This window comes from Oryzias latipes, chromosome 3 (assembly GCF_002234675.1).
Source record: "Oryzias latipes chromosome 3, ASM223467v1".
Lineage (NCBI taxonomy): Eukaryota > Metazoa > Chordata > Actinopteri > Beloniformes > Adrianichthyidae > Oryzias > Oryzias latipes.
Window position 1 is genome coordinate 18380539 of NC_019861.2, and position 17323 is coordinate 18397861.

The 17323-nt window shown below is 41.6% G+C and overlaps 1 protein-coding gene across 2 annotated transcripts; it reads left to right on the forward strand.

Moving 5' to 3' along the window:
- Positions 1 to 7120: 7120 nt before the first annotated feature.
- Positions 7121 to 13804, forward strand: cilp (cartilage intermediate layer protein). Of its 2 annotated transcripts, none has more exons than XM_004067031.4 (9): positions 7121 to 7231; positions 7985 to 8081; positions 9471 to 9518; positions 9654 to 9923; positions 10001 to 10180; positions 10284 to 10589; positions 10700 to 10808; positions 10919 to 11067; positions 11153 to 13804. In XM_004067031.4, the coding sequence occupies exons 2-9, from the start codon at positions 8000 to 8002 to the stop codon at positions 13498 to 13500; spliced, it is 3492 nt and encodes a 1163-aa protein (XP_004067079.1). In that variant the 5' UTR covers positions 7121 to 7231; positions 7985 to 7999; the 3' UTR covers positions 13501 to 13804. The 2 variants fall into 2 exon arrangements, with proteins under 2 accessions (XP_004067079.1, XP_020569199.1); XM_020713540.2 differs by having other exon boundaries at positions 7122 to 7231; positions 7979 to 8081.
- The last annotated feature ends 3519 nt before the right edge of the window (positions 13805 to 17323 follow it).

A 17323-nucleotide genomic window follows, 5' to 3' on the forward strand; every position in this document is an offset into this window, starting at 1 on the left:
TATAAATCATCACATATATATACTCCTTTCTCATAGTGTACACTCATGTGCACGGATACACACATAGTGTATTTAGTAGCCAACACTCAAGCCAGATTACAAACAGATGTTCAATTCAAAAAAGACACAACAATAGCTCTTAGATTGATGATTACTCCTTTTTCCACGGTATGTTACACTAAAAAGATCTTTATTGTACATCAGAATGCTGAAAGGACATACTGCAATTTTCCAAAGTGCTTTCATTAAATGCAGGTTGCGAGCAATCATTGCTTGGAGGGGAAAAAAAAAAAGAATGACATTACTGTTTTATCAGAGAAAATATGCTCAGAGTTGCACAGATGAAAGCCAAACATCGAACTTAAACATTACCAGCTCTGAATAGCTCAATCTCCTCGTGAGAACTCAAGAAGTTTCTTGTTTGTGTTTGGGACGTAAGCTCGGCCAGCTGGAAGTATCAACTTTGGTTTGATAAGTCATGTGTCAAAGTGGAAAATGATTTCATAGAAAACATTTGTTTCAGGAAAACTGTGCAGCGGCACTGATTGCACCATTTTTTTCTCCTCCATTGTTGGCAGTGTTTATAATACCTATTAGGTTTTGATTATGTATTTGACTTACTGAAGGTTCAATTACAGTTTTGTACAACTACAAATAGCAGTATCAGTAGTACAATATCATTCCAAAATAATCTCATAAATACCTCTAGTTTCAGAAATTTTCAGAAAAAAAAATAGAATAAAAAGTTATGGATTTGTATGATAATTCATCAATAATTGCAAAGAAGTGTTCATGTTTAAGAATGAGAGCTGCAAGTGACTTCATTGTAGGGCTGGGTATCACCAATAATTTCCACAATCGATTCGATTCAAGATTCGCTTGATTCAATTCATTTAAGTGTAATTTTGAATTTGCAGGGTTTACACATTTAGGCATGTGCATAGAAGTACATTAACAATCAATAAATGCCTTGAAGATATTCAGATTAATCTGATACAGTTCACATACTGTAAAATGTATTTGTGAAATAATAAAACGAGATTTTTAACACTATGCAGTGTTTGATGGTTTCTCAAAAGAAGGGCCAACAAAAATGCGTAGATCATTAACATTGTTAAGGCTCCAACAAGGCTCTAACAAGTCCAATGTTATGGACCTGTTGCTTTAAATACTTATCATTATTTACTTCAGCTATCATTAAAGCAGTGTAGTTAATACATAAAAACAAAAAAGTGATGAAAACATTTTTTTAGCAGTATGAATGGCTGTGATGAAGAAAGCGTGACAATGTACTTTAGGATGAAGAGAGACTTACCAGCTAGTGCTGTGTGGGTTTTGTTACACACTGAGCATTATACCAGATCTCTGCAGACTTTTTTTTATGAGTCAGTTATGTGGCCTGAGAATAAAAAGGGCCTTTTAAAGGGTGCATGGTTCTCTACTCTGCTTCATTTTTCTTTGAAAAACCTGAAAACCAAACTGAAAACAGTTCAGATCAGTATCAGAACGTAACATTTCTGGAAAATGTTTGTTTTAACACGTTTTAATAGCTGTTTTCTCATCAAATGTATGCTTATGAGTCCTGATTCTTGTTACTGAATTTTTTTATTTCTTTAAATACTTAAAGTTGATTTTTTCTAAAGACGTTTAAACACTTGTAAAATGCAAAAAAAATAAAGCATGACATCTTAATGCTTCAGCAAAGGCCTTATACTCATGAGAACACTTAGTTGTGTAATAATGCTCTTGGACGGAAGCTGAGCCATGATCTGTGTGAGTCACCTTTGCAAATCTGGACTTCTTCCTTTCACTGAAAGATGAACATTTGTGTGTACATAAGCCACTACCTAAGATAAAAAAATAAAAAGTTCAACGCTTGAATGAACCAACCAGAAAGCTAAATAAAATATGAAAAGACTCACAGCAAAATGACTCATTCCATTTATCTGCTCTGTAAATTGTTCCTTGCTTGATTGAGGTTTCTGTTTTTTTTTCAGAGTAAATTTTTAGAATCTTGTGCTAAGATGTTTTAATAAGACACTTCTTCACATGCTATCTGCTTTTGTTCCTGTCAGTGCCTGCTGTAAAGCTACAAACTGACTCTAGCTTTCTGACTTAACTTTCATCCTGCCTCAGGTTGTCAGTAGAGGCAGGATTCTGGAGAAATGATGAACACTTTACAACAGTTGGAAAAGTTTAGAGGTTTGTCATTGTCTTAAGACATTTTCCATGAAGAGATTTCAAGATCTGGGGAACTGCAATCGTGTAAAAAAAAAACAAAAAAAACATTTGTTTTCTGCTTGTAAGTGAAAGAACTTCAGACCTTGGCTATTCATTCTCCAGAGGTCTTCAGGCTACGGTCCACGGGACAAATGGACTGAGTCTTTGAGCATATGTCATCTGTCTTCTAGTTCAGCATCAGATGTTTCTAATCTATTCTTTAATTCTGTGTCTTTGTGCTTTACTAACTTCCAGGCAGCCAGAAAACATGTAGGAGGTGCTGTGACCTTTACATGTTCACTATAATGTTTAAAGAAAATCTGTCCTCTCCCACTCTAATATGCAGAAATGTTGTCCCTCTCTTCTGCTTCTGAGTCATTAACAAGATCATCAGTTAGAAAAGCAGGGTTATAGATTATTGCACATGTGCCAAAAAAAGTATGCAAAAGAAAAACATGCTTTCTTGGTTTGAAAACACAGCTGTGCGGGAGTCATTAGCAGAGTCAGAGAACAGCATGAAATAGATTTCATAATTATTCCCAGAATTTATCACTTGAACCTTATCTCATCAATCAAAAAGTAATTCCCGACATATGGACTCAAAGAGTTCCCCTTAAATGTCTTTCTTTGTTTGGGTGAATACTTTGGAGTTTGTTGGGTGAAAATGAATCCAGTTCTCACTTTTATGTTTAATGTTAGACATTTGACTAAAGTAAAACTGAAACTTAACTAAACTGTGTCACCAAAGATCAGCTTCCACAGCCTGAATTTGAGGTTCTTTCTAAGCTTCTTTTTATCTGTTATCTCTGTTGCTTTCTTTTCTTTTCTTTTTTTTTTTTTAGAGTGGATCGAGCATTCCAAGTGACGGTTCCTAAAGTTTGGAATTATTTACCTTTCTTCCTATGCTCTATAGACTCAGCAACGGGCATTTTTATTTCAGCAGGCATGAAGCCACATGTAGGTTTGATTTTGAAATTTTATTTTATTTTTTAACATTTTTGCATTGTCGTGGTTTTAATGTGGTTTGACTTGTGTTGTTAAGCACTTTGTGAATCTTTCTGGGAAAGTGCTATTTAAATAAACTTTACTTACTTCTTCCGAGAAACTCTTACAATGTCTTGGAAACCACGTTGCAGCTCAGCAACCATTTTATTTTCAGTTAAAAAAAACAGCTGAAGTATTTTGATCCTCATAGGAGTTACTTGAATCACTGAACTTTGTCATGGTTTGGTTTTCTTTTCCTTTTGTTTCTGTCATGCTTGAGTTTTGTTTCCTGTTTTATCATACTTTTGAGTTTTACTTGACTGGTCCCAATTTCTCCTGATCATGTTCATCTGTGTCTTGTCAGTCCTGTTTTGTATTAAAGCCTTCCTCTTGTGCTGGTTCATACTGTCTCTTCCTGACTGTCTTCTGTCCTGTTTTCCTATTTAGCCCACAGTAAGTTTAGTTTTGTTTCCCTGCTCTGCAGAGCTTTTTGTTAGTTTAATAACATTTTGGGTCCTTCATGCTCACCAGCCCTCCCCGCCTGACAAAGTTAAAGGAATATTTGGGTGTCCCTGTATCTGGTTCTTTGAAAACAATTCTTCAACCCATTCATTTCTTTCAGAGGATGAAATTTTATTTGGTTTTAAAGTTGATGAATTTGTTCCAACTAAGAAAAATACATTTTGAAAAAGATAATCAGGAAAAAGGATCGTTTGATAAATCAAACCACTAAAAAAGATTGACTCCTCATTTTCTTGGTGACCTGTCTAGGGTGTTGCCAGGTTCTGGCAACCCCATGACCCCAAAAGTGATACTGCAAGTTTAGATAAAGGATGGATGGACGATAAATTGCTTTTATCTGTGTTCCATTTGCTTGTGTTTTAACACTTGAATCTGGTACATTTTGTTGTGTTGAAATTTTGGCAAATGGTTTTATCTCTACTTGTCCTCACCTTGACCTTCTCACCACTGCCTATGCTGCAATTTTAAATCTTGTCTTTTAATATGTATCAAAGGTTTGGGAAATTTTGAAATAATGCATCTGTAATTTATTTTATTTATGTTTATACAAAGATGTAATTTTTGAGGTTTTAATGAGTTAATTTGCTTATTAAAGGGCTTCAGCCTGTTGGCAAAGATGTATAAATACTTATGTAAACAACAAAAAATAAAATAAAATTATAGCCCATAATTTCTACAACGGAATGACTCTAAATCATTCCCGTGCATTGGCCATTGGTGCCCCAAATAGAGCAACCAAATGTTTGTAGAGCTACAATATTTGTCTGTAATAGCTCTTTTTCAGTTTACTGACTTTGTGATTTATTTTTAGTATTAAGAAGCATTTTGAGTACAAATATCAGAGGAAGTACCATAAAGCAGTGGAGTGTGTTAGAGTGTGTGGCTGCTGGTTAAACACTGTAGGTTTATGTAACAGAGAAAGTGATACGTTCCCCCACCGCAGCATCGCAGACAGGACAGCGAGGAGAAGAGGGGGAAGCAGAGAAAAGCCTCTTTAATGACTGTAGCAGTGCAAAAATGCAGAGGAGCCTCTGCTTCTGTCATCAGAGCCCCACAGTGGGAGAGAGACCAATTCTACTTCTTTTACTTCTGTTCTATTACAAGGTATTCTATCTTCCATTAGTGAGCATATCACTTATTTTAGCACTTTGGAGACAAATGAGTGGAGTCGGATGTATTTACCACTTTTGCTTAAAATTTTGAATTCCTTATCTTTCAATAAAAAGCCTACAAGTAACTGTTTTACTTATTAATATTTCCAAATGTTTTTTTTTTTTTTTTTTGCATAATGCATCATCTTTAGGCATGTGGAACCTCTGAATTCTGGCATGAGTCATCAGTTTGCGGTCATCCCGTCTTTTAACTGAACAATCTGGAGTGTGGCACTGTTTCTCCTTGTTTTCATTTGGCTCTCCTCTTTGGCAAATCATGGGGATGGCTCAGGAAGTGTCTGCAACCAGTGAACTTCTTCTGCAATAAATTATCAAACAAATGTCCCTCTTATACTAATTGTGCCTAACTGACTTAAAGGAAGTTGTGAATAACATCCTGGCACTGGAACGGGATAGGAAGAGGTTACCAGCTATGACAATTTACACAATACCAGATGCATTAACCCTTGTTATCTTAGATGACCCCACCCTTACTTTGACGTGTTCTCCCTACCATGACAAAGGTGGATAAAGGTGGAAAGATTTCATGTAATCCATGGACACCAGTGAAGATCACAAATCATTGAAGAAAAAAGGTTCAGAGCACTGTCTAGTGGGTCTAGATGACCCAACTCCCAATGGTAAAGTGCTTAGGATAGCACAAGGGTTAAAACAGCAGGTGCCCAGGTTTGAACGCAAGAAACACTTCTTTAAATCACCATGTTGGCTCCGCCATAGCTGGCTTCGATTGTTTCAGGGTCACATCCTGGAAACAGCTTTTTTCTCTTTCAACAGAGTTTTCATCTGTTTTCGTTCACTGTGACTGCTTCCGTGATGCTGTATGAGGCTGGAAAACCAGCTGTTTTCCACAAAATGCCCCTAACAGCACCTGTGTGCTCTATTCTTATCAGTCCAGCTGAAGCTGTAATGGCATATCATTGTGCAGTCAATAAAAAAAGACCATTAAAGTAAACCTCAAACCGGCTAAAGCTGAAAATGAGGGAATATTTTGCTGATGTTGAAAAGAAACAAATGAAGTCTGTTCTTTCCTTCAAAAGAGCATGAGCAAAGACAAACTTACAAGACAAAAAAGTTAAGTTTGAACATGATAAAACCCACTGAAGACAGCATATTTATCTGGAAAACACTAAATAAATGAGGTGCGTTCTAAATTAAATCACATTTTTCTAACTTTTGCCTGCAGCATCTTTAAGAGCGACATAGATGTTAGTTTAGTCAAATGACAAAGCAATACCTATTAAGAGGAAAAATAACAAATGTGCAGAAAAAAACCTAAAAAGGCCTTAAAAAACGTTTTTGTCCGGATGACAAAAAGTTTCTGAATTTTTCGTTTGGAGTTCAGAAGAAAGGAAGCAGAGAAAAAGCACAGCCCCCTTCCTGTAGAAAGGAGGAGCCTTTGGCAGAAGCTGTAATTATGTGTCAAATTATTGAATATGTAATTAAATTTGGTTGAATAAATAAAATAAAATAAAAATCAACAATTAACCAATTTACACCTCTGAAAAGTAAGTACCAATGAATCAATCACTTTATTTATATAGAACTTTACATCAACATGCTGTCAAACAAAAGGTGCTTACCAAAAAATACGTATAAAAACATTAGATAAAAACAATCAAAAAGTCATAAGACAAAGTAGATTAAAAGCAACAACAATAAAAAATTAACATATTAAGAAATGCTGGGGCCAAAACTTGAGGAGTTCTAGGAGTTTAAACAAAATCTTGCAAATCCAGTCAAATGTTTTTGTGTTGCTGCAGACGTTTTATGAAGATTACAAAACAATAAGGATGCAGCCATTAAGTTTTAATGTAGTTTTGTGAACTCGATGTACAAAATAATTCTACTTTAAATAATCTGCTTCTCTTCTTATTTCAAAAATGTGCTTTCAGTCTTTATCTGAAATGTATCTTTATTGGGAAAACATGACAATGGTTTAAGATCTTTGATAAGGTTTTCCCCTTCCGCTCCACATGCTGCAGAAACCTGCAGGCTGAGAGTAAAACAGGGCAAATGCCCAGTTTGCCATTAATCTTCCAGTACCAGAGTCTGTTCCCTGGACCTTTAACTGCCCCACTTCCATGAGATAACCATTTGATGTCAAGACTCTTCAGGTGAATGTGATAAATGACTGAGATAATGGCACGGTAAAAAGACAGCCAGGCAGAGGCAGAGAGACGCGGAGGAGATGGGGAAGGAGGGAGCATGAGTGGAAGTGGGAAGCAGAGGAGGTGGAGACAAATGTGAGATTGAAATATTAGGAAAAGGTTAGGAGCGGCTTTCCAGTACAAGATATAAAAACCAGAAGCACAGGAGGGTTAACTGCAGAGGAGGTAAGAAAAAGACAATTTTCTGTTGTGCATCATTTGCTATGGTGGAACCTATACGCTGAAAATGTTTTTATTAACACCCGATCAACTTTAACTCTAGATGGTAATGTCACTGGAAACATTAGCAGTTGGGTGTTTTAAGATAATTGATTCCTGTTTAAAAATGTACCCTGTGTATTTAAATATCTAAGTTACAATTTCTGCACCTAAATTTTCAGTTAGTATTATGGATCTATGTACTCCATAAATACTTGTTTGGGTTACTTTGGACAATAAACAGAAATTCTTCTTTAGTTTTCCAGACCTATTCAGTTATAGTATCAACACCTATACTTGATGGTTACGATTTTTCAGAATGATTAAACGTCTTTTTCTGTGAGTCTTTTACTTCCTTTGAGTTATCGAATGCCGTCCATCAGTTGGTCTGAGGGGGTTTGTGCGAACAGCGTCTCGACACAGAATCCAGAAATGTTTGAGCGTTCCCCTGACGAATGCTGATGGCAAACACAGATGTGTAACGTGAGAGGAAGGTTCTGTCCTGCTACTTTTTTTTTTCACCCTAAAACTTCAAAGACCAAATGCAGGGAGCATGAACTTCCAGACACATTCCTCTGAACACTTTATTATTAACCTTCACTACAAGTTTTAGTTTTTTTTTATTTTCTTATTTGATGGTTATTAAGGTTTATTAAAAAGCTGTTGCATTATTATGCTTGAGTTTCTAAGATGTGTGGATTGTGCTCTGTTGAGTTTCAGAAGTAAAAGCGTCAAATGTGGGTGAAAAGGGAAATAATGCCACAGAGACCTCTTGTCTTTCTGGCAATCACAGCAGCTGTTGTTCTAACTGCTCAAGGTGGGACTCTAACACACACACACACCACACACATACACTGTCTTTGGACGGAAAATATTCACTAACAACTATCAGCAAAAATTGTCTTTCATTGCTCCTTTTGGTCAGTCTTCAAGAGAAAGAAAAGATTTGGCGTTTTTTGACTTGAACAACACTGAGAGAATGCTTTTTTCCAAAGTGTCTCAGTGTTTAATGAGGAAAACATAAAGGCACTCAGCTGAGGAAAGACTGTTTGCTGGTAGCAGAGACGATAAAAATATAAACATTCAAAAGGAAATAAGCTGCAGTTGAAGCATATAAAAGAGCTTATTTAGATAAATCTTAACCTTCCTTGAGTCATACTTGACTAACATCCAGTTTATGTTCATGTCAGATTCATCCTTCTACTTTTTTTCCCCTTTTTATTTTGGTTGCAAATAAACGTATCAGCTCCGACATATATTATTTGTCTATGAACTTGGAGCTCAAAGTTTTAAGTTTGTTTTGTAACATATGTTGTGTTTTTGATGTGTTGCTGATACAAATTTGACAAAATATGACATCAAACAAAGACATATTTAGAAATATCACAGGGAAGAAAATATTCAACCAAAACACAATGTAAAATGAGGAATCTACCTGGATGAATGAGAGTCTTGTAAAATGAAAAATGTAAATATAAATGAAATGTTTAATATGTAAAACACCTTCTAAAATCCAGATCCATGTCATTGCTCATTGAACTACTCCAAGGTAAAAGAAAAAAATGCCAAGAATGACCTTTTACATTTAGTTAATATACTTGTATATATATACTTGTTCTCCCCATTAGAAATTAACAATAATTTGAAAAAAGATTAAGGTTTTTATTTCTAAATGTCATATTAACAGTTGATGTGTGGGGCCAGAAAAGTTAAAGTAGTGAAGGGAGCAAACTAAGAAGTTTTTCCAAACTTTAAAACTGACAAAGAGATGAGCATGACAACATTGGATTTAGCATGAAGTGATGTTCTCAACATTGAGTCATTTTTTTTTCGACCAAGAAGACATAACCTCTGAGATTAAAAAGTGTAGAATGGCTTCCAAAAATACAGGTTAAGAAGGCACATGTCTACATCCTGTCCAGTCACTGTCTGCTCTTGACTTTCACTAGAGACCTATCTGTCTTTTTGGAATGGCACACACACATCTGCAGTTTACTGAGTTTATCTGAAACGGAATTGTATAGAAATTGTTTTAATCATCCCTTACTCTCATTAAGCAATATTTCTCCGCCAGTCAGTTGAATATATAAAAAAAACATTTAAAGTAATACATAAAGATGTAAATATAGATAAAACAAAGTTTCTATAGTAATATCATTGAGACATTGTTGGCACAAATGACACAATTTTCTATTGTCTATTGCAGGATCATGGAGAAGAGACAACAAAGCGTCAGATGTCTACCACTCTAATGGTACCATGGGAACATTTTATATTTCAATTACTTTTAAAAGCACACAGTGTATTGTTCCCCTTGTTACAGTACCTGAAAAAAAGACATACGATGATCTTCAGGACATTTTTGTTTCTGTGAACTGTGCGTGACCAGATCACTACATGTGGACGACATGGTTCAACGTTGATCACCCGGGCGGCCGTGGAGACTATGAGCAGCTGGATGCCATTCGCTTCTATTACCGCTCCAGAGTGTGTGAGACTCCAAGAGCTGTTGAGGCCAGAACCACAGAATGGATCCCAGCTCGAGAAACGGGGGAGATAGTTCATGCAGACCCCTCAGTGGGTTTCTGGTGCCTCAATACAGAACAGAGTCCTGGTCGCAACTGCTCCAACTATGCAGTTCGTTTCCTCTGTCCTAAAGGTCTGAACTAAATCTTGGAGAACTTTCCTTTTTAAAATGTTACTTTGAATACTGCTTAGATTGTTATTTTCCATCAGATAGCAGTCAAACTACCCAAGGAACATGGGGTCCTTGGTCAAACTGGAGCCCATGCCCTGCCCTTTGTGGTCAAGAGGCCATGCAACGTCGTTATCGAAGCTGTCGGTCTCAACTGGTACCATGCAGTGGGCCTAAAACAGAGGAAAAGCCATGTAATGGGCCAGAATGCATAAATGCAGGTTAGCAGCAATTGCTTGTGTTACACAGATATGTTTGTGACACCAGATATTTTGGTGAAGATAAAATATCTAAACCGTGTTGAAAACACTGATTTCTCTTTAGATTGCTCCCTGCGCTGTGTGATGGGGAGAGTAAATGCAGACTGTGATGCATGCATGTGCGAAGAGCACATCCTCCTGGGTTCCGTCCGCAGTGCGGGCGGTCTCATTGCTACAGGAGCGGCTATCCTGCGGGCCAACAAACTGCTTACTCTAACAGACCACAACGGCCACTTTCGCATCCCTGGTATCTGCCCTGATGGAAACACAACCCTCACAGTCAACGTCAAAGGCCATGCAAGCCTCAACGCTGTTGTTCCCAGCAGCACCGAACGCACCTCTGTTTTGACCATCCAGTTGAAAAGAGCCGGTAGATTACTTATGAATCTAGCAAAAATTATGTTGAAGCTAACTGTTATCTAATATATTTCTAATTTTGAGGAAAAGCTCCTTTGTAAAGTTTTTTGTTGCTGTTTTTAGAAAAGTTGCATATCTTGAGCAACCCTGAGAGCAAAGCCAGGAGAGAGGGGCAAAGTGTTGCCTTTTGTTGTAAAGTTGCAGGAAGACCAGAACCAGACAAATACCAGTGGTGAGATGTTATTTCACAAATACTCAGTTTTCACTTGAAGAAGTTACAGTTTTTATGGATCTATGCTTTACTGTCCTATTTTTTTCTTTTTCTTTTATGGTTACCATCAGGTTCCATAACAACACAGTCATGGAGATGGAGACTGATGGCATGCTAGTCTTGAGAGATCTACACTCCCAGCAGGCCGGAGAGTACTACTGCAGAGCAAGTGGGGCATCTGGGACCATCAAGTCTAAGCCAGCCACTCTTAAAGTAATTGGTATGTTGGTGTAACAATGTATTTCACATGTATTATATCATTATGATATTAGATCTGTCTTTGAATATGCATGTCTCCAACATAGGTAAAGATGAGCGCTCGTGCAACCCCAAGCCTGAATCTCACCTAATCCGCCTTCCACATGACTGCCACCAAAACACCACAGACTCTTTCTACTATGATGTTGGAAAGTGTCCGTCTAGTCAATGCACTGGACAGATAGACAACAGCATAAGGTGCAAGGACAAACTAGCTTATTGCTGTGGAGTGGCAAAGATGGAGGAGAGACAGCTGACATGCCAAGGATACCAACTACCAACCATGGTGGTTACTGAGTGTGGCTGTAAGAAATGTGTGGACACCAAGGCCGTTGTGCATGGCAGGGCCATTGCTGCAGACAACGGTGAGCCAATGAGATTCGGTCATATTTTCATGAATGGCGTCAGAGTCAGCAGGACGGGCTACAAAGGCACCTTCTCCATCCAGGTCCCTCCAGACACTGACAGATTTGTGCTAACTTTTGTGGACAACATGCAAAAATTTGTCAACACAACAAAGGTGCTTCCATTTAATACTAAAGGGGGGGCTGTTTACCATGAGGTCAAACTTCTGCGGAAAAAAAATCCTGTCACTATTAGTTCCTTAGAAACTAACACTCTTGAGCTTGGGGAAGTAAAAGACCAGGAGGCCATGGTTCAGATCCAGATTCCTCCTCATTCCTTCTACAAAGAAAATGGGGAAGTCTTTACAGGTAATGTTAGTGCAAGTGTGACATTTCTAGACCCCAGGGATGTCTCCACAGCTGCTGCTGCTCAAAGTGATCTAAACTTTATAGGAAATGAAGGTGATACACTCCCACTGAGAACATACGGAATGTTCTCAATCGATTTCAGAGCCGAGGAAAACAATGAGGTCCTGAATGCAGGTGAAGTCAAGGTGTTTCTGGATTCTGCCCAAGTAAAAATGTCAGAACACCTTGACGCCATGAAACTGTGGTCTCTTAATCCTGACACAGGTTTATGGGAAGAGGAGGGTGATCTAAAAATAGAAAGGAAAAATAGAGGTAAAAGAGAAGAAAGGACATTTCTGATTGGAAACATGGAGATCAGAGAAAGAAGGTTATTCAACTTGGATGTTCCCGAGAACCGAAGGTGTTATGTAAAAGTGAGGGCCTTTCGTGGTGAACGCTTCATGCCCAGTGAACAAGTGGAGGGAGTCACGGTGAGTCTCATTAATATGGAGCCAACGGCTGGATATTCCTCCAACCCACGTGCCTGGGGTCGATTTGACAGTGTCATTACTGGGTCAAATGGTGCCTGCCTTCCTGCCTTCTGTGATGAACAAAAGCCTGATGCTTACACTGCTTTTGTAATGGCCAACCTAGGAGGGGAGGAACTAGAAGTTGTTCCATCTGCCCCTAAATTTAATCCAAGTCTCATCGGAGTGCCCCAGCCATACCTGGGTAAACTGAATTACAGACGCACTGACCATGAGGACCCCAGAGTGAAGAAGACAGCATTCAGTATCAATGTGGCAAAACCAAGTCCTAACACAGCAGAGGAAGCCAATGGGCCTGTGTACACTTTTGAGAATTTAAAAGAATGTGAGGAGGCTCCATTTAGTGCGGGACACTTCCGCTTCTCAAGGGTGGAAGGAGACCGCTACGATTACAACACAGTGCCATTCAATGAAGATGACCCAATGAGCTGGACAGAGGATTATCTTAGCTGGTGGCCTAAACCCATGGAATACCGCGCCTGTTACATCAAGATCAAAATCAACAGCCCACATGAAATCAATGTACGGTCTCGCAACATGGGTGGCACCCATCCAAAGACTGTAGGCCAGCTATACGGCCTCAGAGACACTCGCAGTATCCGAGACATGGACTTGGCAAATGTTTCGGCTGTGTGCCTGGAGTTCAAGTGCAGCGGCATGCTATTTGATCAAGACCGTGTGGATCGCACCTTGGTGAAGGTGATCCCACAAGGGAGCTGCAGGAGAGACGGTGTGAACACAATGCTCCAAGAGTACCTTGTTAATCACCTGCCTTTAGCTGTCAACAATGACACCAATGAGTTCACCATGCTGGGACCTCTTGATCCTTTGGGCCATAACTATGGAATCTATACTGTGACTGATCAGGATCCCCGAACAGCCAAAGAGATAGCACTAGGACGTTGCTTTGATGGTACTTCTGATGGAACGTCACGAGTCATGAAGACCAATGAAGGTGTAGCGCTAACTTTCACCTGTGGAGACCGCGACGGAACACGCCAGAGCGTCTTCCAAGCCTCTCGGGGTCAGATAGGTGCAGTTGTGAGAGGAAAAACCAGAAACACCAGGGGTCGGCATAGGGCCAATAGCTCCCGCGGCATCCCTAAACGTAGTGCCAGAAATCCTGTGAGAAAGCTTGCAAAAGCCACAAGCTAAATTAGACAAAACTCAAAGCTTTATATCAACAACTAAACACCTACATCCCATCATGAAGGAATGTAAGTATCAGGACACCTATAGTTTTTACTTTACCCAGTTTACCAAAAATATATACAAGTAAAAGTTATGTTATGGGTATGTGCTTATAGTGCAGGCTCTAAGCTTTAATGGGAGTCCACATTGGAGTAAAAACTTAAATAATATACTTTTTAATAATGCAAAACCCTCTTTTTCAGGGCCCATGTGTAACCAGGTTAAAATGCATACCATTAAATAAAATTTGACTTTTGATCAAATTGAACAGACTGTCAAGAGTGATTTGTTCAAAGTTTTAAATCATTTGCCCCAAATTTTTACTCCCTACTGTTTGATGGTCCTTTTCGATACATCTGTCTACAAAAAGAAGACAATACAGTTCACCAGAGGAGTGGTTCCCAACCTTTTTTTGCCTTGTCAGTATCAATTCATTACGGTACCTAAACCAAACAAAAGAAAACCATTAAAGAAAAACAAGGTATAGTTGCATAACTTAAAGTATGTCTTTTTCTGTGTAATAAGCACTCTGATTGCACTTAGATGGAATAAACTTTTTTTTAAATCTATTGTTCATTGGTTTAAGATGTTGAAAGCCAAGGGTTTTTTTTACTAATATGCTGACACTATGAACTAATACAAAAGTAACTTTCACTGAAAGTCTTATTTTGACCTTTGACTATTGCTCATTAGCACAACAAAACCCTTTAATGACTGTTCCTAAGTATCCTAAAGTGCGAATGCACCCCTTGCTGAAAATAACTCATTTAAAGGGTAAGAAAACAGATTACACTTTTTTAAGCAGGCTCTAATAACTGACTAGAGAACTGAGAAGCGGCTTGCCTAAGTCATTTTTATGTCTGAGCAAAGCTGCACTGCAACCCTTCTTTTATCTGATTTTAGTTTTGTCAAAAAAAACAAGCACTAATGGGTTTAAAAGTGGCCCAGTGTCACTATAAGTCCATGTCATCAAATCTGCCTCTTCCATCCATCCATCCATCTTCCTCCGCTTATCCGGGACCGGGTCGCGGGGGCAGCAGACTGAGCAGAGATGCCCAGACTTCCCTCACCCCAGCCACTTCCTCCAGCTCCTCTGGGGGGACCCCGAGACGTTCCCAGGCCAGCCGAGAGACGTAGTCTCTCCAGCGTGTCCTGGGTCTTCCCCGGGGCCTCCGCCCAGTGGGACATGCCCGGAACACCTCTCCAGGGAGGCGTCCAGGAGGCATCCGAACTAGATGCCCGAGCCACCTCAACTGGCTCCTTTCGATGTGGAGGAGAAGCGGTTCTACTCCGAGCTCTCCGCGGGTGACCAAGCTTCTCACCCTATCTCTAAGGGAGCGCCCAGCCACCCTGCGGAGGAAGCTCATTTCAGCCGCTTGTATTCGGGACCTTGTTCTTTCGGTCATGACCCATAGCTCATGACCATAGGTGAGTACTGGAACGTAGATCGACCGGTAAATTGAGAGCTTTGCTTTTCGGCTCAGCTCTCTCTTCACCACGACGGACCGATAGAGCGACCGCATAACTACGGACGCTGCTCCGATCCGCCTGTCAATCTCACGCTCCGATCTTCCCTCACTCGTGAACAAGACCCCAAGGTATTTAAACTCCTCCACCTGGGGCAGGGACACTCCACCGACCGAGAGATGGCAAACTACCTTTCTCCGGTCAAGGACCATGGCCTCAGATTTAGCGGTGCTGACCCTCATCCCAGCCGCTTCACACTCGGCCGCAAACCGCCCCAATGCACGCTGGAGGTCCCGGTTCGATGAAGCCAACAGGACAACATCATCTGCAAAAAGCAGAGAGGAAATCCTGTGGTCCCCAAACCAGATCCCCTCCGGCCCCTGGCTGCGCCTAGAAATTCTGTCCATAAAAACTATGAACAGAACCGGTGATAGAGGGCAGCCCTGCCGGAGTCCAACGTGGACCGGGAACAGGTCTGACTTACTGCCGGCTATGCGGACCAAGCTCCTACTCCGGTCATACAGAGACCGGACAGCCCTCAGTAAGGCTCCCCGGACCCCATACTCCCAGAGCACCCCCCACAGGATGCCACGGGGGACGCGGTCGAACGCCTTCTCCAAATCCACAAAACACATATGGACTGGATGAGCGAACTCCCACAAACCCTCCAGCACCCTAGATAGGGTGTAGAGCTGGTCCACTGTTCCACGACCAGGACGGAAACCGCACTGTTGTTCCTGAATCCGAGGTTCGACTATCGGACGGACTCTCCTCTCCAGTACCCTGGCATAGACTTTCCCAGGGAGGCTGAGGAGTGTAATTCCCCTATGGTTGGAACACACCCTCCGGTCCCCCTTCTTAAAGAGGGGAACCACCACCCCTGTCTGCCAGTCCAGTGGTACGGTTCCCGACCGCCACGCGATGCTGCAGAGACGTGTCAGCCAAGGCACTCCCACAGCATCCAGAGACTTGAGGTGCTCAGGGCGGACTTCATCCACCCCCGGGGCCCTGCCACCGAGGAGCTCGTTGACTACCTCAGTGACTTCAGCCCGGGTAATGGACAGCCCCACCCCAAAATCCTCACTCTCCACTTCTTCAATAGAAGGCGTGTCAGTGGGATTGAGGAGATCCTCGAAGTACTCCTTCCACCGCCCGACAATGTCCCCAGTCGAAGTCAACAGCTCCCCACCTGCACTGAAAACGGTGCCTGTGGAGAACTGCTTTCCCCTCCTGAGTCGCCGGATGGTTTGCCAGAATTTCTTCGAGGCCAACCGATAGTCCTTCTCCATGGCCTCACCGAACTCCTCCCAGGACAGAGTTTTCGCCTCTGCAACAGTCTGGGCCGCAGCTCGCTTAGACTGCCGGTACCTGTCAGCTGCCTCTGGAGTCCCGCAGGCCAGCCAGGCCTGGTAGGACTCCTTCTTCAGCTTGACGGCATCCCTTACTTCCGGTGTCCACCACCGGGTTCTGGGGTTACCGCCGCGACAGGCACCAGAGACCTTGCGACCACAACTCCGAGCAGCAGCAGAGACAATGGAGGTGGAAAACATGGTCCACTCGGACTCAATGTCCCCAACCTCCCCCGGTACCTGTTTGAAGTTCTCCCGGATGTGGGAGTTAAAGACTTCCCTGACGGAGGGCTCAGCCAGACGTTCCCAGCAGACCCTCACAGTACGTTTGGGTCTTCCAAGTCTTTCCGGCCTCTTTACCCGCCAGCGAATCCAACTCACCACCAGGTAGTGATCGGTGGACAGCTCCGCCCCTCTCTTCACCCGAGTGTCCAAGACACAGGGCCGAAGGTCACCTGAAACAACTACAAAGTCGATCATTGACCTCCTGCCTAGGGCGTCCTGATGCCAGGTGTACTGATGGACACCCTTGTGCTCGAACATGGTGTTCGTTATGGACAAACTATGACGAGCACAGAAGTCCAATAACAAAACACCACTCGGGTTCAGATCAGGGGGGGCGTTCCTACCAATCACACCCCTCCAGGTGCCACTGTCATTGCCCACGTGGGCATTGAAGTCCCACAGGAAGACAATGGAGTCCCCCGTTGGGGCACTTTCCAGTACCCCTTCGAGAGACACCAAGAAGGCCTGGTACTCCGAACTGCTGTTCGGCCCGTAAGCCGAAACAACAGTTAGAGACCTGTCCCCCACCCGGAGGCGGAGGGACATGACCCTCTCGTCCACCGGGGTGAACTCCAACACTTGGCGGCTGAGCTGGGGGCTCACGAGTAAGCCTACGCCAGCCCGCCGCCTCTCACCTTGGGCAACTCCAGAGTGGTAGAGAGTCCAACCCCTCTATAAGGAATGAG